General features: G+C 39.6%; 1 protein-coding gene across 6 annotated transcripts in view; it reads right to left on the minus strand.

Annotated features, from left to right (window-relative positions):
- Positions 1-9,264: 9,264 nt before the first annotated feature.
- LOC113533399 (G-protein-signaling modulator 2-like) overlaps positions 9,265-25,552 on the minus strand; it is a 70,590-nt gene continuing 54,302 nt past the window's right edge. For all 6 annotated transcript variants that reach the window (XM_034314862.2, XM_053227432.1, XM_053227433.1 and 3 more), the window contains 6 exons: positions 24,765-24,894; positions 24,509-24,585; positions 24,090-24,254; positions 23,554-23,728; positions 15,534-15,763; positions 9,265-12,548 (listed from right to left, as the gene is read on the minus strand). In XM_034314862.2, coding sequence (XP_034170753.1) covers positions 12,399-12,548; positions 15,534-15,763; positions 23,554-23,728; positions 24,090-24,254; positions 24,509-24,585; positions 24,765-24,894 — 927 coding nt within the window. In that variant the 3' untranslated portion in view covers positions 9,265-12,398. The remainder of the gene's footprint in view (positions 12,549-15,533; positions 15,764-23,553; positions 23,729-24,089; positions 24,255-24,508; positions 24,586-24,764; positions 24,895-25,552) is intronic.

Consider the following 25,552-nt stretch of genomic DNA (forward strand, 5'->3'; position numbering starts at 1 on the left):
TTTCATACATCGTGTCCTCTGGAGAAAGGCTGTCAGGCAGGGACGTGCAAAGGTGGGTGGCTACCTGGCCTGAGCCACTGCCCATTTTCCCTCACAGGCTGAAGTGCCCGTCAGCAGAACAGCACTGTAGGCTATATGAGTGGAGAGGATTTCTCATCCCAGCTAAAAGTATTCTGTAATCACTCTGCTACAGATCTGCTCCTTGGATTCCATTTCCCGCCCGCTCCCCAGCGCTCAGTCTCTGTGTCCGCTCACTGGAGACGACAGAATGTCGACAGGTAGATATTAGTTTTGTATTACTGTAACAACTGAGGCTGATATCCATTCAGCCGTCCACCAGAGGGAGCCCTCTCCCGAATACTGATGTACGTCTTCTTCTATGCCTACTACCTGTTTGGCACATGTATTTCAGGGCCTATCTCATCTGTATTCATTGCGAAGTATTGTCAGCTTATCACTACCTTACTGAGCGTTTTTTCATTGCCTGTTGTTTGTTACTTGTTTCATGATCATTGTGCCTGACTTCTGGATCTCGTCTTTTGGATTAATGCTTTGTTTTGTTTGCCTGGTTGGACTGCCTCTCACGTTACCGGACTCAACGACCACGCCTCTTTGCCTCATTGTTTGGAGATATTTGCTGCTTCTGTTTAATAAACTCCCCGCACATGGATTCAGAAACTGCCTCCACGTCTGGTCCCTTACAATTACAATGTACATTACAGTCAGTGGTTGATCAGCAGAAGTATTTGGTAGTTTGTATTGCTGGTATGCTAATAGTTGTACAAAATATCAGCATTGGAAGTCCACTCGTCTAATCAAATCTAATATAGATCTGATCTAATATAAATAACACCAAATTCGCTGTTGCTGGTACACTGTGTAGACAATTCCTTCAAAAAAAAAAAAAAAAAAAAAAGAAGACAGGGAGAAAGAGCAAAGGGAGGCTGCTAAAGGCAGTGCAACATTGCAGATCTTGATTCAAAGCTCCAGCAAGTCAGCAGGTAAATCGTTATACAGAATATTTAGCAAACAGTTCGTCACACAGTACGTCCTGTAAAGCATATTTCCCATCATAATCATTTGTCGTAGTTGGTAGCAATCTATAACATAGCATATTTAGAATATTTTATGAAAACCATATTAATGCTAGTATACAGAAATGAAAAACTAATATATATTCTAAGTGAGTTGTATTTTAGCATAATACGAATATATGCTGTATAACGGTAAATGAAATTTCTAATACTTCCATTCAAGATGAGGCAGAGGCGGAGAGTAAGGGAAAGTGAGGGAGAGCCCACTGAGCATCAGGAGCCAAATCAGACAGGTACAGGTTTGAGGGTTATACTGGCTGACTGTAAAGGGACATGCTACTAAGCAATTAATTCAGTCAAAACTGTTATCTATAATAAAGTCTGAACTTTATTAGAGTGTGTGCTGTCTTCTCTATTAATCGGATATTTGTAACAATAATTTGTAGTTACAAGCTTGCCATCCCATCACGTCTTTGACCACCCCCCCCAAGCATCTGGTGATGCAACCAAATATTAAAAACGACAATTTAATTAATGATTTTGTTAGTTTGACCAATTACCTTAAAAAGCGGGGGACCACATGTAAAAGTGCAGTAATTCCTACACATATCACCCAATTTTGAAGTAAATACCCTTAAATTAAAGCCAAAAGTCTACACTGTTAAAATTCATTATTTAATTTCAGCTTCAATATACTGTGGTAGACAGCTAAAAGAATAACTTTGTCGGTATCCCAATATTTATTTAGATTGATATCCCAATATTTATTTGGATTTATATTCAGGATTCATTGAATTTTTTTTAATTTAAAGCATTCAGTACAATAGAACACCATTTTTATTTAGACCTCTAAAACATTTTGGGTTTGGGCCCTTTTTCCATAATGCAATTTTAATGCTATATAAAGACGTTAGTAGTTGTGTCTCTCTTTGTTTGGGCCCGTCATCTTAATTTAATATAGCAAGGGCAATCCGACACGATCACCTTTATTGTTTATCTTGACTATGAATTGATGACTTTAAATTAGAAATTAGAAGGTATAGATATTATGTGGAAAAAAAATAAGTTGAGCCAATTTGTGGATCATACTATTTAGTTTTTTTGAAAAACATATTTATGTATCTAAAGTTACTGAGGTCATTCATTTTTTACCCTAAGGGCTCAAGTATGGAAGTATTTTTCTGGCAAATTTGAAAAGCAATTGCAAATTGCAGTTGCATGGGGCGGGTTTGTATTTGGAAGTGACATCAGTCACAGTCGACAGCCAAGAAGGAAAACATGCGGATGATTGTGCGATGCTTCACGCCTGCATGGAGTGTGTGTGGCCGAGCAATGTGGTGAAAAGAAAAAGAAAAAGAGTGACAATCGCAAACGAAGTAGCATTTGGATGCATTTTAAAAACATAGACAACATAAAGGCAGAATGTAGAATTTGTACACAGGCGTGTTAGAATTGTACATCCAAATCTGCACACTGTAGTTTATTTTTTATTTGTTTTATGGCACACCGTGTTCTGTTTTGAGTGCGATTTGTTTGGAATGGTTTGTGTTTTGGATAGTTCAGTACACATGTGTAATAGTGTTTTGTGTTTTTTACATTATTTAAGGTTTTTATACCAAACATTATGTAAAATTATGGTATTCTGGAAATTATAAGATTTAGTATAATTACACTGAATATTTTAAGTGATATATGTGCACGCATGCCAATCACAGGTGAAAACATTGCTAAGTTTGGCTGAATTATAAAAGCCAGAAGTGGTACTAATGATATGGTGGCCTTAAAGTGCAAAACACTTTAACAAACTAGAAACGCAACAGCAAATAAAATAACACAACAGCAAAATCAAAAAACACAACAACATTAACTCAAAATGGAAAGGGTAGGTCCTTATTGAACATCACGTGCTCGCTTCTGACGGGGTATGACTATCAAAGTGAAAAGGAACTATGCTTTTTCAGTCTGGAGTTATCTTAGGGGATTCACTTTTTTCCAGGGGTTTCAGGACAGCGTAATCGAAACTGCGTCATCAGGCAGGCGTGTTCTATTTGAGAATCTGCCGATCATGCGCAGTTTGGAAAAAGCCATTTACTTCAAATACCTCTTCAGATCACAATGGGTTTCCTGTCAAATACCTTTTATATACACAGTAACTTAAGATACCTGTCCTGATCGCAGGTGTTTCGTGTCAAATACCTTTTATATTATATACAGTAACCTCAGATACCTGTCCTGATCACACTTCTTATTCTAAATGAGTTATACTGTATATACAAGTATTTGCTTTTGAGCAGTCAACATACAGACATATTCGTTTGTTAAATCTGTAACATTTACTATACTTGCTGTTTGAGAAGGAAAATATAAATATTCAGTACAGTTAGCTAGATAATAAATATAAATATTCAGTACAGCTAGCTAGATAATAAATATAAATATTCAGTACAGTTAGCTAGCAAACTTGTGGCTAAAAAAAAAAAAAAAAAGATGAACACGCAGGTATGCTTTTGTCCTTCATTATCCATCTGAGCTGATCCTAGGATTGGAAATGCCCACGCAAAAAAACAAGTATTCTGCGCATGATCGGTGACCTCTTATTTTTTATTTATTTATTTTTTTTGGAAAGGGTCGTTTTCCCGACACCTCCAGAAACGCCCATTTTACGTCGTGGTAATGAAACCCCTGGAATTTAGTGAATGCCGTTATCTTAGCCTAGCGAAAACGGTTGAATGATTTTATGGTTCTTTTGTTCTGTTTCAGAAATTTAAATGTTTTGCCCTTACTGTGGCAAAAGCTTTGGAGCCGTGCCAAGCTTCACTGCGGTTAAGCCAATCGCACTTTCTGAAACCAAGGTTAATCTAGCCGCACGTAAAATTTTATGGGCGCGGCTTTTAGGCACTTAGCGGTAATAGCGCCGAATTCGGAAAACGAGCGTCCGCGAGCTCCTACACAACCAGAACAACTTTATACAAAATTAAATAAATTAGTAACAAAACAAACACACCACAATTCACAGTATCTATAAGTATAGATACTGTTCAAAGTCATATGATCTGTCAATATACAGTCAGGTCCATAAATATTGGGACATCGACACAATTCTAACATTTTTGGCTGTAATTGAGCCAGTAGGCTATTTTAATCCATTATAAACTTGACAGATCTTGTGACTTTGAAGAGCAATTACTTTAACATTCTACAGTAGAAGTAGTTAATACATCTTTACTGTGAGCATCGAGTAGGTCACTGTGAACTGATGTAAGTGGGTTTGATTGTCTACCAATTTGAAATTTCCCTTGATAATGAATTAAAATAGCTTCCTGGCACAATTATATTGACAGATCTAGTGCTTTGATTTATTATAATAATAATAATAATAATAATAAAGGTTCTTAAATTATGTTATTTTAAATGTATTTTTTATTAATAATGCTTAATGCTTTATATATCTCTTTAAACTTGATCGAATTGCCCATTTTTTCGATAGATACTGTGAATTATGTGCTTCTTTTGTTACTACTGCAGCATTAGAGGTGCGCACCCAGACTCTACAGAGGGTTAGTGAGAGTGAGCGCAGTATAGTTTCTGTAGGGCAGTGGTTCTCAAACTTTTTCAGCGTGAGGCGCCCCTTTGTGTACTGTGCATCCCTTTATGGCCGCCCAAAGAAAATTCATGACACAAAACAATCTCAAACTTGCAATTTTAATTAAACCAAAAACATATTAAATTATACAATGCTGGAACATCAATTCTGTTGGTTGGTAGCCTTATTTCTCTGATTTTTGATTACACAGAATTTATGATAAATTCTATATTTCATAAAATGGAACAAATTGTCATAAAACTGTTTTGACAGAAATAATGTTGTGTTTAAACTGATACTTTTAGAAATTTTTGTTTTGGAAAAGTGCAACAAAAGTGATAATATTGAACGTTAATTTAGTATTTCCATAGTAGATGAATATTGAACATTTAATTTACATATATTTAATCAGAATTTGCATTAAACCCATTACATTTTGATGTGGTAATAAAATAAGTTTTTTTAAGCACTGTAGTAAAATGTCAGTGGCTCAGTGGTTTTGTTTGCAACTTGAACCACGTATCTGAAGGTTTTTTTTGTGCTATGAAACAAATAAAAAATGTATAGAAAAGAAAAAGAAATAGCTTTAAATTATAATTTAAAATAAATCATGCAATGCAGGAACATCAATTTAATAGCAACCTACTTGTACTCCTTTTCAATCGTGGGCCAAAATTCCGCTGGGGTCTGCTGATTAAATTTCATTTTGAGAGTGTGATCACTAGATAATTCCAAATGTTCATCCTGAGCCTTTCCGCTGAGGCCACTGGCCATCACATCACAAGAAAAGGGATCTCAAATCCAGTCATATTTCTCCATGTCAGTAGCTGCGTTTACATGGACACTAATAATCCGATCGTAATTGGACTAGAAGCACAATCAGATTTAAAAAGTCCCACCGGTCCCACCGGTCCTTGCTTCGGACCCTCATCCACAGACGCCTTGTTCTGGGCTCAGGAAGGGGCATTTTAATTGCTTGATAAATACACGCAGTACCGCACAAAACATCACGCGCTCGTCGTCTTCTAATTAGCAGCTGAAATAGGCAAATGTTAAGTCTGCTTTTTAAAACGAAAAAAAGAAGCAATGGGAAGAGAGTGGCTGCTAGTATCTGCATGTTGGATCGGCGGGAAACGTGTATTCCTGCACTGTGCGCATAAATAACAACGTTATTCTGTATATCCTCTAAAATTCTAAAAATTTTTTATGGAAGAGGTTTAGCTTTTATATAGACATTAGAATCAATATATCACTTTGTATGACTTTATTCATGTAAATTTACAAAGCAGTTCAGGTTCAATATTGATTATTGATTATTGATTACGTGCTCAGCTTAATAATATTCATATATTTAAAATAAGACATATATTGTTTTATTTAGATGGTTATATGTTCTTTTGTTTTTGCTATACACTGAAGACATTTGGGTTTGAGAACAAAGATGAATATGAGATGAATATATGTTAGATCAGAATTTCAGCTTTCATTTCCTGATATTTACACGGTGATCTGTTAAACAACTTAAAGATGGCAGACCACCCAATTTTTAGGTGAGCAAAAGTATAGGAACAGATAGTCTTAAAGCAAATAACACTTAATATTTGGAGGCATATCCCTTGTTTGCAATAACTACATCAAACGGGCAACCCACTGACATCACCAAAGTCTTGCTGCATGATGAATGTCCTCCCAGTTAGATTGGATGCATTTCTCTGTAAATTGACAGACAGAATATTTATGTAGGCTTCCGAATTACGAATTAATAATAATCATCAATCATGTGTTACATCATCAATAAAGATTAGTGAGCCCATTCCAGAAGCAGGCATGCAAGCCCAAGCCATGAAACTACCTCCACCATGCTTGACTAATGTTCTAGTATATTTTGGATCATGAGCAGGTCTTTTCTTTCTTCACATTTTGGCCTTTCCATTACTTTGGTAGAGGTTAATCTTGGTTCCAGAACTTTTCTGGCTCATCTCTGTATTTTTTCCAATCTGATTCTTACTGCTGATTTGCATCTTGTGGTATGGCCTCTGTATTTCTACTCATGAAATCTTCTTGGAATGGTAGATTGTGATAACTTCACCCCTGCCCTGTGCTGTTGATGTTACTCACTGTTGTTTTTGGGTTTTTCTTCACAGCTCTTACAATGTTTCTGTTATCAACTGACATTGTTTTCCTTGGCTGACCTGTATTGGGATACCAACCTCCACTATTCCCCTGGAATGCACACACTGGAACAGGGTAAGTCTAGTGGCTGAGTGGTGAAGTTTTGGCGGAGTTTTGGGCATATTCTGCCCACAGCAGGAATTGGGTCCAGTCTTCTGGATTAGCAGCACAGAATATTCAAAGGAATCGCCCCACCTCTTGTTAGCCTTTTCTACCTGGCCATTGGCTTGCAGGTGATATCCAGACATTAAGTTCACAGTTACCCCAGCTTCTCCATAAAACTAGCCCACACACGAGATGTAAATTGGGGACCCCAATCGCTCAGTATTTGATCTGTGATTCCAAAATATCTAACACATGACAGAACAGGAGTTCAGCGTGGTAAATGCGGAAGGTGGGAAGTGGGATTAACCGTAGTGATTTAGAGAAGTGATTGATTACCACTAGGATAAGTGGTGTTCCCCTGTGATTCTGGCAGGTCAGTGAGGAAGTCGATAGCTACGTGGAACCAGGACCACTGTGGTATGGGTAGTGGAATGAGTTTGCCAGCTGGCAGGGAGCAAGGTACTTTCGCTTGGGAACACACAGAGGATGAAGCATCCACCTGGTGTACATGGGTGAACATAAGTGGAGAGCTTCAGACTGTGGAAATAAGACTATATTTTCTATATTTAATCCGAATGTTAGTATTAAATCAAGAGTGTGACCACCACTATGAGTGGGTCCTATTACATTCTGATTAACCCCTACTGAATCAGGAATGGACACAACTGCTGTTCTTAGAGGGTCATCTGGATTATCAAGATGAATATTAAAGTCTCCAACAATTAATGCTTTGTCTAAAGAAACAACCAGGTTAGAGATGAAATCCGCAAATTCACATAGGAATTCTGAATATGGCCCTGGGGTCTGTAAATAATAATTACTGGAATCACCTGGGTAGACTTATTTTTAGTGGCTACGTATGTTATGTTAGTATAAAGAACTTCAAATGCGTTGAACTTATGACTAGGTTTTTGCGTGATGCCTAGATTATCATTATAGATGACTGCAACGCCTCCTCCTTTGCCAGTTAGACGAGGCTGATGTATGTAACTGTACCCGGGAGGACTAGCTTCATTTAATGCTACAAAGTCGTTTGGTTTAATCCACGTTTCTGTTAAACACAGCACATCAAACTCCTGATCAGTAATGGTTTCATTAACAATAAGCGCTTTAGACGTAAGAGATCTAATATTCAACAGTCCTAGCCCTGATTACCTGCTATGTCCGGCGCCCTGGCTCCCGGTATACACCTAACTAAAACTGCTGGTGCCCCTAAAGGCCTAGCTAATTTCACGTGCCACAAGATAGAGTCACCTATAACCAGAGCTCTTTCAGGTTTCTCAGTGGGTGCTTCACTGAGGAGAGCAAACCTGTTGCACACGTGAAGCGGAGAGGAATGGTGCTCCCGTGGGCGAGCCTTAGCGTTAACTTTGGGTTTGCGATTATGCCGCCGAGTCGTCATCCATTCGCCCCACTGTGAGGGCTCTAATGCCGGAGTTGGGGGATTGCTAACTGTGCCTAAGGCATCCAGACTTTCCCCTACAGAAACTACGCTGCTCTCACTCTCACTAACTCTCTCTAGTGTCTGGATGCGCACCTCTAATGCTGCAATCTTCTCCGTCAGATAGCTAACTAACATGCATTTATCACAAATAAAGCTATTACTAACGATGGAGGAAGAGTGACTAAGTAATAACGTGTCTCTCCAACACGTCCCTCAGGACATCGTTGATTAAGCACCAGAAGACTGAGGGGGGCAGTAGAGAGCCCATAAGGCATTACTCAGTACTCGTGGTGGCCAGAGGTGGTGCTAAAGGCAGTGTTCCACTCTCGACCAAGGTAGATGCCAGGAGAATTTTGGGGTTTCTGTGACATTGGTTGTGAAAATATGGAGACCACTGTATATGTTGTTTGACTGTCTAAACTCAAGGGCATAGTCAACGACGCAGCGCAAGCCGTGGGCTATGGTTAAGAGCTGCTCCCCCGCTTCCTTGCCTTATAAGGAATGGTTGAACACATGGTGAAACGACTCCGTGAAACGCTCATATGAGGAGATGCACTCACCTTTTTCCCAACCTGCAGTGAATTTCAACACCTTGCTGGTGAGTAATCCCATTAAATGGGCAATTTTCCTCTGCTCAGACATTCTCTCATAATTAGCGAAATACAAGGAGCATTGAAGTAGTAAGCCTTTACATTGACCCACGTCTCCCGAAAACTTCTCCGGTGTGCATACGTGGACAGGGCGTGACAGGTGGTGTGCTAGCTTGTGTGGTGGCAGTGAGGGCTTGGGAAAAAAGATTGACTTTGTTGTCCAGATCAGCAAGTTGCCACTGGTGTGCTCCCACAAGCTGCCTGTGTGCTGTGATGGCTTGCCACCAATCCGGCTCCCCTCCGGCTCCATGTAATGAAGGCAAGCACGAATGCAGATGCAGGTAAGACAGTTTATTATATCATGTACAAAAAAATCGAAGTCAGGCAAAGGTCATGCGATGTGCATACAGACTGTAGGAGGCAAGGCAGAGACGAGAAAACGATAACACACAAACTGGGTCAAAATCAAAATAGCAAATACTAGAAAAAGGCTTGGTAATGTCAGGTGTACTGGCGCAAAGTATGAATGAGTGGAAGTCCCTTATAAAGGGTGAGTGTGAGAGTGAGTGATAAGCAAAAGGTGAGTCTTGTTAAAAGTCCGGTGATTGAGAACGCCGAAATGTGTGTGCTTTGGGAAGTCCGTGGTGGCCATGTTTGTAGGCCGCAGTGACTGTTAGGAAATGGAGTTTGTGGTTTGGGATGATCTGACAGATGGTATGATGGTATTTCCAAGAAGATTTTCTTTTAACAACAATGGAAAATGATCATTTAAGAATTGCAAAAAATATGTGCAATGAACAAAAGTTTTACAATATTTCTAAAATGAATTAGAGATGCTCTAATTGCTATGATGTGATATGCTGCCCTGTACATAGCACGTGGTCTGTGTGAGCTATATGGAGTGACTGCTCAAAATATTAAAGCATATTTCTTTTCTTTGTACAGAAATATGTTTGTATTTTGGAGCTCAGAAAGGCATTGTTTAGATGAGACAGTCCATCTCCCATCCGTATAATGTTAATGAACTTGGTATTTGTTCCGTCAGCAGGGTTGCCAGGTTCCACACATTCTGCAAATCAGAAATGTACACCACCATTAAAAATATGTATAACTTTTCCTATGCCTGGACAGGGGTTAGTTTCATGACTTTGTGTGTAGGTGTTGAATTGTAGTTGAATTGTAATTTTCTGAAACCCGGCAATCCCCCCAAGAGCTTCTACAGGCTGTTTTCTGAGCTCCACATTAAAGTAAAAAAACCTCATGTTCACTCAGCTTTTTTGTTCCAATGTTGACATGATTGCATCACATATTTGCTGCAGATTTGTCAGCTGCACATTCATGCATTCACCCATCACCCAATCTACCACATCTTTACAGCAGAAATCAGACCAAGCAATGTTTTTACAATTTTCAATTGTCCAGTTTCGGTGAGCCTGTGTGAACCATAGCTTCTGATTCCTGTTCTTGGCTGCCAGGAGCAGAACCCAATGTGGTCTTCTGCTGTTATAGCCCATCTGATTCAAGGTTCGATGTGCTGTGCTTTCTGGGATTTAATCACGGTGTAAAGGGTGGTTATTTGAATTACTAAGCCTTCTTGTCAGCTCAAACCAGTCTGGCCATTCTCCTCTGAGCTAACATCAGCAAGGTATTTCTAACGGCTGCTCACTGGATTTGTTTGCTTTTCACAGCTTTCTGTGTAAACTGTAGAGGTTCTAGCACGTGAAAATCCTGGGAGATCGGCAGTTTCTGAAATAACCATCCCATCTTTTATCAACAACCATGCCTTGGCCAGTCACTGAGATTTTTTTCCCCCATTCTGATGTTTGATGTGAACATTAACTGAAACTCTTGACCTGTATCATCATAATTTTATGCATTATGTCACTGCCACATTATTGGCTAATTGGATAATTTCATGAATAAGCAGGTGTTCATATTATATATATATATATATATATATATATATATATATATATATATATATAAATAAAAGGTTTATTTCAGTATCTACTTATCTTGATCATTATTCAGAAATTCATACATCCATTGTTTGCAAACATAGCTGTCCAGATGTTTGATTACTACAGGACACACTAAACATAAAAAAGGAACACTGTTGCCATTTATGCAATGTCGCATCCATACACCTTTTTTCTGAGTCTTAGTTAATCAGATTATAAAATATTGACAATAGCAAAAGCTATGGACCTTTTTTTAAGCAGTATTATCATGTTTTCTTTACATCTACATAATACTCAGAAAATACACTTTGAAAATAAACACAAACAATAAATTAATATTGGTAGTTTAACATTAAATTCACACACACAAGCTTGAAGCAAAACCCTGAATATTCCTACATGAACATTCCACTCTACAGTAATACAGTATCACAACTAGGTGTGAGCATGATGCTACTTAGTTTATTTTTAAGTACACATGTTAACATGCACGAACACCCAGTGCTATCTGATCTGAAAGTGCTGATTAGCATCTCAGGACATTTCCTGGAGGAATAATTCATCTTCTAGTACCAAACTACTTAAAACTACTTATGCTTTAAAAAAATAAAACATACAAACAAAGCTGTAAAAAGAGACACCTGTGTATACACAGTGCTTTTATACTCAATAAAAATATACACATACTAAATAAACTAAGAACAAGCTCTTGAACTATAACCATTTCTTTTTACAATTTAGAAGACCAATGCCCCATGTTGAGTCTGACATCAAATACCAAAATGTACCAGTGCAGATGCAACAACTCCATATGTTGTAGAAGTCCCTTTTAGTGGTAAACAAAATGTATTTCCAGAATTCCAGAAACTCATATTCTGGGCCTCAGCACTGTGGGATAAGTGCATTGGTAAGTGGAGGATCAACACTATCACTGCGTGCAATGTAGTCTGCATCAGGGTTAGGGTTTGTGTAAGTAGCTGTGCTTCAACACATCCTACATACCATTCTGTCTAGAATTTGTAGTAGACTTTATGCAGGAAAGGGAAAACCAAAGGGGAATGTGACTATTAAACCTACAGCTGGGCTCCTGAGTGGTGCAACACAAAAGTATTTGCCCTATCATCAGGAGATTGTGAGTTATCCATATGAAATCCATATGATATCACAGATGGTTCCAGGGAGCAAAACTGACCATGCTCTCTGGGTGGGAGGGATGGCATACTCTCTTGTAAATCAGAACAACATTAACCAATCTTCACGTGTCTTGGATGAAACACATGTAAGCTTTCACCGTCCGTGGTTGGTAGCTGTTGTGTGATAGGGAAGAGCTGGTTGGTAGGTGGGAATTGGCAGGTGACAAAATTGAGGTGAAAAACTGAAGAAAAAAAAAAATAAATAAATAAAACACAAAAAAAACCCTATATAGTTGCACGTGTACACACACCCCTCTGTATGCTTGTGTGCTCAGTGCAATGGAGGTCAGTGTGTATATGTGAATGTGTATAGTGTTCAGTTCTTGGATGGCAACGTGACTCTTTGTTCATTCATCCTCTTGGCCTGAGAACGGACGATGAGACTAAAGAAGTCCTCATCAGGAACAGTAGGTCCATGGATCAGAGCAAGAGGAGGGGCACACCTCTGATCATTTAAACGAGAACCCTGAGAGAGAGAGAGAGAGAGAGAGAGAGCGCAGTAAAGTACAGAGTGGGAGAGACCGAATGAATATGACAGAATAAGTGTAAGTCTATGCATTTTATATACACACACACACACACACACACACACACACATATATATTAAGTTAAGTCATTTAGAAGTTTCTGAGGGTGTTTTCACATATAGTTCTTTTTAAATGAACCATAGCTAATCCTGTTTTGACCCAAAAGGGAACTAGCTGCAAATGGCCTCAGTGCTTTTGGTGTTCACAATACAAGTGGACTCGGTTCTCTTTCTGGACATTTTAGCAGTGATGAGATCTCAGACCACTTCTTGTTCACACCATGACTCTTTTACCATAGTGTAAGACAGTACCCTCTGAATGTACTGGACTTGCATGGCCAAATCTTTTGTTTTTGCTATACACTGAAACATTTGAGTTTGAGATCAAAAGGTAAGACCACAGATCAGAATTTCAGCTTTGATTTCCTGATATTTACATCTACATGTGTTGTCACATGATAAAACAATAACAAAGATTTGCACTAAGATACTTTACAATAAAACAAAATGTTCAATAAATGTCTAATAACATGCGAGTTAACCACTAAGCCAGTTTAACAGAATAGCTTCAGATCAGTTTAGTACACAATGCTTCAGTTCCAGAGAGATGTGTGAAAACAGTTACCCCAGTGTGTTTTGAAGTCATTCCAGCGTTTTTTTTTTACACAGACTCGGGCAGTTGTGTGATTTTAAGGGTCTTGATAAAATCTTGAGCTGCTGTGGGTGTCGAAAAAAAATTTATTTTTCCCTTGTGAAAGCACTGCAATCTTGCAGGAGGTAAGCCCCGATACCTCTGTAGGCCAATGAGGAGATTTTTTTTTACTGTATCAAACTCTCAGTACTTTTTCATTACTTCCATCGAAGAGTCCTGAAAAAAAATTTAGGCTGCTGTTGTTGTACAGGAGCACAGCCTCTTTGTTGGTATAGCATAGAAAACGCATCATGATGTTCCGTGGTGTCGGTCTTGCATTTAAAAGCATCATAGGTAATCTGTGTGTCCATTCAATATCCAAGTGAAGATCCACAGGGAGTTCCAGCCACACAGGCAACATGTCTTTCAGAAACTTCACCAAATCAGAGCCCTCAGATTTTTCATGGTGACTCATTATTTTTAGATTCCTGCACCGACTCCAGTTCCCCAAATTGTCAACTTTGGCTTGTAGTTGCTCATCCTCACCTTGGACTTTAGCAATCAAGATGCCTGGGTACCCACAGATTCATCCAGCGTAGAAATCCTAATTTTGGATTCTGAATGACAGGTTTTGTTAAAAGTGACTCTCTCTGTTCTGATGCTTAAATTGATGACATTGTGCCCTTGATAATGTCAAGGGGGTTGTTGATTCTATCCATTTGTCATCAATTTGTCCCAGTCGAGTGTTAATCGTTCGCATTTCAATTAGCACCATTTTTGCCATGTCCGTTGGGACTCTTCTTCTTAGCAGTGGTAGTTCTTTGAGGCCGTGAAGCATTAAAAAGTGGAACATCTCGAGTTTCTTGAGACTTAGACATCAAGGTTTAACAAAAACAGAATCATAACACTGGTGTAGAAATAAAAATATGTGACTTAGGAAGCCATCTGCTGGAAGGTCACGTGATTACCACCATATCTACATGTGTTAAACAGCTTAGAGCAAGGCACCTTTTGTTTGAACCCACCCATTTTTCAAAAGATCAAAAATAATGGAACATGTGGCTGACAGGTGTTTCTTGTTGCTCAGGTGTGCCCTGTTAGATTGATTGTTTAAACAGTTAATACTCTAAATGTCTATTCTTGGTTTGAACCCTGGGCTTACATTTGTTGTTAAAAAGGATAAACCGACACGAAGACCTGACAGCTGTCTATGGGAGAAAAGCAAGCCATTTTTGCAAGCTGAGAAAAGAGGAAAATTGATCAGAGGCACAAGCATTGGGCATAGCCAATACAACAATTTGTAATGTCCTGAAAAAATAAAAACAGACAAAGAAAGCACTGGTGTACGAACAACCAAACATCTAACAAGGAAAACAACAGCAGTTGATTACAGAAACATTGTGAGAGCTCTGAAGAAAAAACCCAAAAACAACACTCAGTGACATCACCAACAACCTCCACAGGGCAGGGGTGAAGGTATCACAATCCACCATTTGAAGAAGACTTCAAGAACAGAAATATAGAAGCCATATCACAAGATGCAAACCACTCATCAGCAGTAAGAATCGGAAGGCCAGATTGGAATTCACAAAGAAATACAGAGATGAGCCATAAAAGTTCTGGAACCAAGATCAACCTCTACCAAAGTGATGAAAAGGCCAAAGTGAGGAGAAAGAAAGGACAAACAAACAACAACTGAAAGAAGCTGCAGTATAAGCCTGGAAAAACAGCACAAAAGAAGAGTGCAAAAGAAGTGGAACCCAATGTGGTCTTCTGCTGTTGTAGCTCATCCACCTCAAAGTTCGATGTTTTGTGTATGCTGAGATGCTTTTCTGCTCACAATGATTGTAAAGAGTGATTATTTGAGTTACTTATTATTATTATATTTATATTATTTGCTTTTGACCTGTATCGGCATGCTTTTTTGCATTGCGCTGCTGCCACATGACTGGTGGGTTAGATAACTGCATTAATGTTCAGTTGTTACAGGTGTTTCTAATAAAGTGGAACGTTAGTGTATGCTTCCCTCTGTGGAGTTATTTTTATGGTTAAAGTATTAGACAAAATGACAAGATCCACAAGCAAAATAAAACAGGTTATGAAGTATTTCAAAAGGATAGTAGTGCTTTCTCCAGTCTGTACATGTCTTTTATTTTCTCCTATATTTTCTATAATTCTTTCTTACTTTATCCTATTAATTGTTTGTAAAAAAAAATATTTTTCTACACTGAACCTGAAATCATATAATTACATATGTAATTACATATAGGCAATAATAATATGCTCATTCTCACCTGGCTCTTCATCAGCATGTCAAAGAAGTGATCGTCAGGTTCAGAGATGTCAGGGTTGGTCATGAGCTGGCTGAGGACAGTCTGCCTGCTACTGTTCTGGTTTGTCTGGAAGTTGCACAAGACAGGCACACTTCCTACAGTCCCCTGATCTTCTAGCCTCCGACTCTGAGCAGTATCCAAGACTCTTAGAAATGCATCCTGGCCTTGTGATACTGCAGATTCTGAAAAGGCTGTGGAAAAAGCAAAGATAAATGATGATGATTAATTTACCAGAATCCTGGAAATTCACAACCTGGTACTTCTCAACTTCTCAGATAAGTTGACTTCTCAAATTCGGGCACTTTCACTCTAAAACAGGTGTGTCCAATCTTACCCGGAAAGGGCCGGTGTGGGTGCAGGTTTTCATTCCAACCAAGCAGAAGCCACACCTGAGTCTATTGAAAGCCAAGATCAACTGATTAAACATGTGGAATCAGGTGTGGCTCCTGCTTGATTGGAATAAAAACCTGCACTCACACTGGCCCTTTGTGGATAAGATTAGACACCCCTGCTCTAAAACCTTAAACCTGTTTTTAATGAGACAGCACACCACACTATACAGCACACTTCAGGGACCTGACTGAAAGAAATATACACAATATGGCCAAAATTTTGTGGACACCTGACCATCACACCCATATGTGGGCCTTACCCAAACTGTTGTTACAAAGTCGGAAGCACACTATTGTACAGAATGTCTTTGTATGACATTACATTTCCACTTCACTGGAACTAAGAGGCCTAACCAAAACATGTTCCAGCATGACAATGCACCTGTGCACAAAGTGAGGTCCATTAAGAAATGATGTGAGGGACCTCACTAATGCTCTTGAGGCTGAATGGGCAAATCCCCACAGCCACGCTCCAAAATCTAGTGGAAAGCTGTCCCAGAAGAGTGGAGATTATTATAACAGCAAAGAGGGGACTAAACAGGGAACGTGAAGTTCAAAAAGCACATATGAGTGTTATGGTCAGGTGTCCACAAAATTTAGTGAGATAGTGTAGCCTGAATCCCCAACCACATCCATCTTTAATGCATTGTATTTACATCCACCATTTCAAAAAGACACTTCCTGTTTTCGAATTGTTTTGCCGGGAGTTTCTTGCCTGCGTCGGCGTCTTAACTATACTGTTTCTTTCTTTTCTAAATCAATAATTTTGCGCTATCGTTTTCATCTGTTGTATTTTTCACGTTCTCTTCTACCGTATTTTCATTTTTCTTTCACTCGAAGAGCGCTTTTGTATTTTGTCAAGACAGCGAGCGGAGGCCATCCACACCGGATCCACGCCGTCTAAAATAATATCAACAAATCGTCGACTAAGGTGTGTTAAACAACATGTCTAACATTCAGCTTGTTCAGTGTGTTGAGTGCAGGATGTTTAGTCATTCTTCCTCCATCGTTAGTAATAGCTTTATTTGTGATAAATGCATGTTAGTTAGCTTTCTGACAGAGAAGATTGTAGCATTAGAGGTGCGCATCCAGACACTAGAGAGAGTTAATGAGAGTGAGAGCAGCGTAGTTTCTGTAGGGGAAAGTCTGGATGCCTTAGGTGGAGTTAGCAATCCCCCAACTCCGGCATTAGAGCCCTCACAGCGGGGTGAATGGGTGACGACTCGGCGGCATAATCGCAAAGCCAAAGCTACCGCTAAGGCTCGCCCACGGGAGCACCACTCCTCTCCGCTTCACGTGTCCAACAAGTTTGCTCTCCTCAGTGAAGCACCCACTGAGAAACCTGAAAGAGCTCTGGTTATAGGTGACTCTATCTTGTGGCACGTGAAATTAGCTAGGCCTTTAGGGGCACCAGCAGTTTTAGTTAGGTGTATACCGGGAGCCAGGGCGCCAGACATAGCAGGTAATCTTAGGGTCTTGGGCAAGCACAGGTTTTCAAAGATAGTTATTCATGTAGGAGCTAATGATATATGCCTTCGTCAGTCTGAGGTTACTAAGAGTAACATGGTAGATGTGTGTAAATTAGCGAAGGCGATGTCCAATGCTGTAATATGCTCTGCCCCCATCCCAATGCGGCGTGGCGATGTAGCTTACAGCAGGTTATGGTCGCTGAACTGCTGGATGTCCAGGTGGTGCTCCGAAAACAATGTGGGTTTTATAGATAATCGGACTATCTTTGAGGGCAAGGCTGGCCTTTTAGGGCGGGACGGTATCCATCCCACTCGGGAAGGTGCTGCTCTCATTTGTTGCAGCATAGCACATAGTCTCAGAACAGGCCTAGTTAATTGGTGACAATCCAGGGCCAAGGCCAGGGAGCAGACAAGCAGGCTAAACTGAACGTCTGCTAGTCGTCACTTAGGTTCCACCGTATTGAGACTGTGTCTGTTCCCCGAGCTAAACAAAATTATAGACATACTCAGACAGTTTGTTTTAGTAACCTAATTAACATAAAATTAAACCAAACCAAATTTCATAGCCAGCACTGTTGATCTGAAGCTAGGACTGTTGAATATTAGATCTCTTACGTCTAAAGCGCTTATTGTTAATGAAACCATTACTGATCAGGAGTTTGATGTGCTGTGTTTAACAGAAATGTGGATTAAACCAAACGACTTTGTAGTATTAAATGAAGCTAGTCCTCCCGGGTACAGTTACGTACATCAGCCTCGTCTAACTGGCAAAGGAGGAGGCGTTGCAGTCGTCTATAATGATAATCTAGGCATCACACAAAAACCTAGTCATAAGTTCAACACATCTGAAGTTCTTTATACTAACATAACATACGTAGCCACTAAAAATAAGTCTACCCAGGTGATTCCAGTAATTATTATTTACAGACCCCCAGGGCCATATTCGGAATTCCTATGTGAATTTGTGGATTTCATCTCTAACCTGGTTGTTTCTTTAGACAAAGCATTAATTGTTGGAGACTTTAATATTCATTTTGATAATCCAGAAGACCCTCTAAGAACAGCGGTTGTGTCCATACTTGATTCAGTAGGGGTTAATCAGAATGTAATAGGACCCACTCATAGTGGTGGTCACACTCTTGATTTAATACTAACATTCGGATTAAATATAGAAAATATAGTCTTATTTCCACAGTCTGAAGCTATCTCAGATCATTACCTCATCTCATTTAAAATGTGTCTTAATCATAATATATGCACCTAGCCACGTCACCATGGCATACGGACTTTCACATCAACAACTGCACAGAGTTTTATCAGTAATCTCCCAGATTTACTAACCATGATTGGATCACCGTCTGATCCCAAAAAACTTGACCAGGCAACTGAATGCTTAGAATCAACATTCTGCAACTCGCTAGATAAGGTAGCTCTACTTAAAAGAAAAATAATTAGGGAGAAAAGGCTAGCACCCTGGTATAGCGATCACACACGAACTTTAAAACAGACCACTCGAAAACTAGAACATAAATGGTGTCAAACTAAATCGGTAGTATTTCAAATACAGTCAGGTCCATAAATATTGGGACATCGACACAATTCTAACATTTTTGGCTCTATACACCAACCCCAATGGATTTCAAATGAAACGAACAAGATGTGCTTTAACTGCAGACTGTCAGCTTTAATTTGAGAGTATTTACATCCAAATCAGGTGAACGGTGTAGGAATTACAACAGTTTGCATATGTGCCTCCCACTTGTTAAGGGACCAAAAGTAATGGGACAGAATAATAACCATAAATCAAACTTTCACTTTTTAATACTTGGTTGCAAATCCTTTGCAGTCAATTACAGCCCGAAGTCTGGAAGGCATAGACATCACCAGACAGTGGGTTTCATCCCTGGTGATGCTCTGCCAGGCCTCTACTGCAACTGTCTTCAGTTCCTGCTTGTTCTTGGGGCATTTTCCCTTCAGTTTTGTATTCAGCAAGTGAAATGCATGCTCAATCGGATTCAGGTCAGGTGATTGACTTGGCCATTGCATAATAGTCCACTTCTTTCCCTTCAAAAACTCTTTGGTTGCTTTTGCAGTATGCTTTGGGTCATTGTCCATCTGCACTGTGAAGCTCCGTCCAATGAGTTCTGAAGCATTTGGCTGAATATGAGCAGATAATATTGCCCGAAACACTTCAGAATTCATCCTGCTGCTTTTGTCAGCAGTCACATCATCAATAAATACAGGAGAACCAGTTCCATTGGCAGCCATAAATGCCCACGCCATGACACTACCACCACCATGCTTCACTGATGAGGTGGTATGCTTAGGATCATGAGCAGTTCCGTTCCTTCTCCATACTCTTCTCTTCCCATCACTCTGGCACAAGTTGATCTTGGTCTCATCTGTCCATAGGATGTTGTTCCAGACCTGTGAAGGCTTTTTTAGATGTCATTTGGCAAACTCTAATCTGGCCTTCCTGTTTTTGAGGCTCAGCAATGGTTTACATCTTGTGGTGAACCCTCTGTATTCACTCTGGTGAAGTCTTCTCTTGATTGTTGACTTTGACACACATACACATACCTCCTGGAGAGTGTTCTTGATCTGGCCAACTGTTGTGAAGGGTGTTTTCTTCACCAGGGAAAGAATTCTTCGGTCATCCACCACAGTTGTTTTCCGTGGTCTTCCGGGTCTTTTGGTGTTGCTGAGCTCACCGGTGCGTTCCTTCTTTTTAAGAACGTTCCAAACAGTTGTTTTGGCCACGCCTAATGTTTTTGCTATCTCTCTGATGGGTTTGTTTTGTTTTTTCAGCCTAATGATGGCTTGCTTCACTGATAGTGACAGCTCTTTGGATCTGGACCTTTTATCTGCTCATTGTAATGAGGGAATAACACACACCTGGCCATGGAACAGCTGAGAAGCCAATTGTCCCATCACTTTTGGTCCCTTAACAAGTGGGAGGCACATATGCAAACTGTTGTAATTCCTACACCGTTCACCTGATTTGGATGTAAATACCCTCAAATTAAAGCTGACAGTCTGCAGTTAAAGCACATCTTGTTCGTTTCATTTGAAATCCATTGTGGTGGTGTATAGAGCCAAAAATGTTAGAATTGTATTGATGTCCCAATATTTATGGACCTGACTGTAGCATGGAAGGAGAGCCTTTTGAGCTATAAGAAAGCTCTTAGTGCTCTTAGATCAGTGTATCTCTCCACCCTAATTGAAGATAACAGAAATAATCCTTATTTAATACTGTAGCAAAATTAACTAGGAATAAGACCACAATAGAAACACGCACACAATCATTATATAGCAGTGATGACTTCATGAATTTTTTCAGTGGTAAAATTGAAAATATCAGGCAAGAAAATCAGACTTTTAATTTAAAACCAGTCAGTTTTATAACTAACCCTGTAGACGATAATATAATAATATCAGATCAACAATTACAATCTTTTACTTCATCATCAAAATCATCAACCTGTATACTAGATCCTTTCCCTCAAACAGATAATTCCTGAAACAATCAAACCTCTTTTAAAGATAATCAATTCTTCCCATAGCATTGGCTATGTACCTAAATCTCTTAAATTAGCAGTTATCAAGGCCTTGATTAAAAAACCTGACCTTGACCCCTGTCAGCTGTCTAACTATAGACTAATATCAGACCTCCCCATTATCTCCAAGGTCCTAGAAAAGGTTGTAGCACAGCAGCTGTGCTCATACTTACATAGGAATAACATTCATGAAATTTATCAGTCAGGATTTAGGTCTCATCACAGCACAGAGACAGCACTGGTAAAAGTTGTAAATGACTTACTACTGGCCTCTGATCAGGGTTGTGTCTCCTTGCTTGCTTGTGCTGCTTGACCTTAGTGCAGCTTTTGATACCATTGATCATGCTATTCTACTCGATAGACTAGAAAATGTAGTAGGCATTAAGGGAACGGCCCTTTCCTGGCTCAGGTCTTATTTGACTGATCGTTATCAGTTTGTAAACGTAAATGGTGACTTCTCTTCTCATACTAAGGTAAAGTTTGGTGTCCCGCAAGGCTCTGTTTTAGGCCCATTGCTCTTTTCTTTATATATGCTACCTCTGGGCAAAATTATCCGTAAACATGGTATTAGCTTCCACTGTTACGCTGATGACACACAGTTGTATGTTTAAGCAAAGCCAGATGACAGACACCAGCTTAATAAATTTGAGGAATGTGTAAAAGACATTAGAAACTGGATGCTTATGCTTAACTGGATTCTCTTACTTAATTCTGACAAGACAGAATTACTTGTACTAGGACCACATGCAGCTAGAAGTAAGCTTTCTGATTACATAATAACTCTGGATGGCCTTTCTGTTTCATCATGTGCAGCAGTAAAAGACCTTGGTGTGATTATCGACTCTAGTCTTTCTTTTGAAGCTCGTGTAGATAATATCACTAGGATTGCTTTCTTTCATCTCAGAAATATTGCTAAAATAAGAAATATATTGTCACTACACGATGCAGAAAAATTAGTTCATGCTTTTGTTACCTCTAGGTTGGATTATTGTAATGCCTTACTGTCTGGATGTTCCAGTAGATGCATGAACAAACTCCAGTTAGTCCAGAATGCAGCAGCAAGAGTCTTTACTAGAATCAGAAGATATGACCACATCACCCCTATCTTATCCACACTGCATTGGCTCCCAATCAAATTTCGTATTGATTATAAAATACTACTATTGACCTATAAAGCACTAAATGGTCTCGCGCCACAGTACCTGAGCGAAGTTTTGGTCTTTTATGATCCGCCACGCCCACTCAGGTCAAAAGGTGCAGGCTATTTGTTGGTACCTCGAATAGTGCGTGCTACAGCTGGGGGTAGAGCTTTCTCTTACAAAGCCCCACAGTCATGGAACAGCCTTCCACTTAGTATTTGGGGCTCAGACACAGTCCCAGTGTTTAAGTCTAGGCTGAAAACATATTTGTTTGGTCAAGCCTTTAGTGAATAGTTTTCTTATGTACAGGGGCAGGTCTGGAGGGTTCACAGGCATAGAGTGTTGTGGTGAACTAGGATGTTTGGATGCTGTCGCCCCCCCCCACTCTCACGCGTTCACTCGGGTTTGTTGACGGTGGAGTGGCTGGCTGCTTTATGTCCCAGGGTGCCCTCATGTCTGTGTTAGCTTCTGGCTCTCCCTCTTAGTTATGCTGTCATAGCTAGTCCTGCCGGAGTCCCTGCTTGCACTCTGCATGCAACGTACATTGTCTTTAACCATTAGAGGACAAAAGCTTACCTAGCAATCTCTCCCTCTCTCTCCATCTCTCTCTCTCTCCTTCACTCTCTGTCGAGCTACACATGCTACTTCTGAGATGCCAGTGATCCTGACCCCTTCTGCTCCTCCTCGCTGCGTGACCCATCCTGATGCCCCTTCTGCTCCTCCTTGCTGCTTGACCCATCCTGATGCCCTACCTCTGGTTGGAGTTCTCATCGGTTGAGTTCGCTCGCTGCTGCTGGGGGCGGCCCCATATGGACGGTCTGAAGAACCATTTGGTTTGCTGGGGATAGTGCCACCTGGGGGCTGTGGAGATGGCATGGGGATCACATATGGGGAGCTGTACTGTAATGCCTTGGGACTGCGATTGCTGTAGTGGCTTTGGGGCTGCGGTTGCCACGAACACCTTCGTACTCAGGACTCCATCAGTGGACAGTGGATAGATTTTAACCAACCGGACTTCTTGCAAATTTGTCCATATAGTACACAATAATAGAAGGGATTTATTTATAATTGCACTATCCGTTGCGCCCAGATGAGGATGGGTTCCCTTTTGAGCCTGGTTCCTCTCAAGGTTTCTTCCTCATATCATCTCAGGGGGTTTTTCCCTGCCACCGCCGCCTCTTGCTTGCTCATTAGGGATAAATTCACATATTTACAATATATTTTTTTTGTGAATCCATTTATTTCAGTAAAGCTGCTTTGTGACCATGTCCATTGTTAAAAGCGCTATACAAATAAAACTGAATTGAATTGAAAACCTCCACCCACCTCCCCTTAGTAGCCCAACCCACAGTAGTTAAACAGCTGTGGAGCCCAAGGATGATCAAAAATATTCCACACTCAAGAATGAAGGAATTAGCACTTACATTTTTTCATATTTTTGGGCAAAAATGAACATGAGGAGGAGGGGTTAGTGGTAGCAGTGGACTGGCAGCCCAGCTCCTTTTGAATAGAGTAGCGCTGGTCATCCATTCTGTTGCCTTGTAAATGACTCAGCATGTCAAGGAAGCTTTCGTCACCCAACATGTCCGCACTCACACACTACATGGAGTCAAAAAAACAAAAGAAAACAAACAAACAGCTCTTGCAATCTTTCTTTACACATAAAATAAATTACATCTAGTAAGTAAGTAATAAGATCCTGACTGTAGCAAAGTGTGTAACAGCCACATTTAAATATTCAGAATTCAAAACATCATTGGTAAAATGGCTATTTACTGGCACATTTAAGTCAGTGCAGGACCTGTAGTACAAGAATTGCAAGTTGTAGGATGAGTAATGATTAAAAATTTATATGTAACTTGTGCACCCATACACTCTGAATAATCTTAAATGCTTTTCCAATATTATAACTGTCAAAAAATTACTCATCAGCCATACAAAGTGGTTGACAGAGACTCACTTTCTGAGCAGTCTGCCTCTGAGAGGTCTTCAGAGTGTTGCTGGTGTCCTGCAAAACTTTAATGGAGCTGTTCTTCTTCCCTCGCAGACGATTCATGAAGAAGAATTTGGAGGAGGATTTGGTCTTTGACTGCATACATAGAACCTCAGTGCCCAACTTCTGACACTGCACAAGAGAAGACCAAATACAAAGGAATGGACCAAAGCAAATGACAATCTACCTATCTAATACACCCACAAGTATACATGCACACACGCACACGCACACACACACGTCTAAAAAAATCGAGAGGAACTGTTGATGTCTTAATAAAGTATGTGGGTTAGCTGGGGGTGTTTGGTCTACACTGGTGGTGGCTGATGAAGTTTTGAGGTTTGAAATTATTATCAGCTGATTGTTATGTATGAGGCTGCAATCACTTTGAGCTTTTCTGGTGTAAGTGTCATCAACTCCAAATTCTCCATGCTGGAGCGCCTGCTCATCCTGGGTCTTGCTCCTGGAAAAAACAAACTCCGTAAGACTGGCTACACTCTTGTTACTGCACCACATTATTTTGCAGTATGTCACATTATTGTAAAATGCAGGTTATTATTATTATTATTATTATTATTATTATTATTATTAATATTGACAACTATGCTATGGTATTGTGTAGTTACAAAGAAAATATTTTACCATGCAGGTTATAATCAATCTCTTTCTTCTCTGACAAGACAGAATTGTTTGTACTATAAGTGAGGCCAAGGACAGTCTGGAGGTCAGACACATTCATACGAGCAGTCAGCTCACCACAGCGGTCACCTGTCTAAAAAGAAAAAACAAGTATTTACAGTTTATAAACTGAGAAGATTCTAAGTTTAAAACTTAATGAACATGTAACCTTAAAATGCTTATTATATTCAAAAAAGCATGTAATTGTCTACAATCTAAAAGGGAAAATTACTATTTTCTTAATTTTTTTTTTTACATTTACTAATTTTATGTAAATGTATTTCCTAATCAAAAAGTATTATTGGTAATACCTAATAAACAACACTAAAAAGGAGTGAAATTGATCTTATTCAAGTAAAAAAACTCAAAAAAGTTACATTAAAGCTTTTGCCCTACAACCTTGTTGTCATAAACTCTCACAAAACTACCACAAAACTACCATGTGATACATTAAAACGCTCGGCTCAGTGAGGAGAACTGCATTATGGGTATTATACATGCGAATGGACGCTACAAAGGCTATTATATTAAAAACTCTAGTTAAATACAATCATTATGGCTACTCAGTACAGTTTCCTTCAAGCTGTTCAGACTGATCATGCTGTATTTTTTTCTGACTGATCGGACTTACGGTTTTCCTGTAGCAGACAAGCAAATATCCCAAAAACTATCATAGACATACACTGACAGAATGTGCAGAGCCTGGCTTGGAATTTTCAAGATTTCAAACTCCCACAGCCACAACTCACACA

The sequence above is a fragment of the Pangasianodon hypophthalmus genome, chromosome 21 (genome assembly GCF_027358585.1).
Source record: "Pangasianodon hypophthalmus isolate fPanHyp1 chromosome 21, fPanHyp1.pri, whole genome shotgun sequence".
Classification (NCBI taxonomy): domain Eukaryota; kingdom Metazoa; phylum Chordata; class Actinopteri; order Siluriformes; family Pangasiidae; genus Pangasianodon; species Pangasianodon hypophthalmus.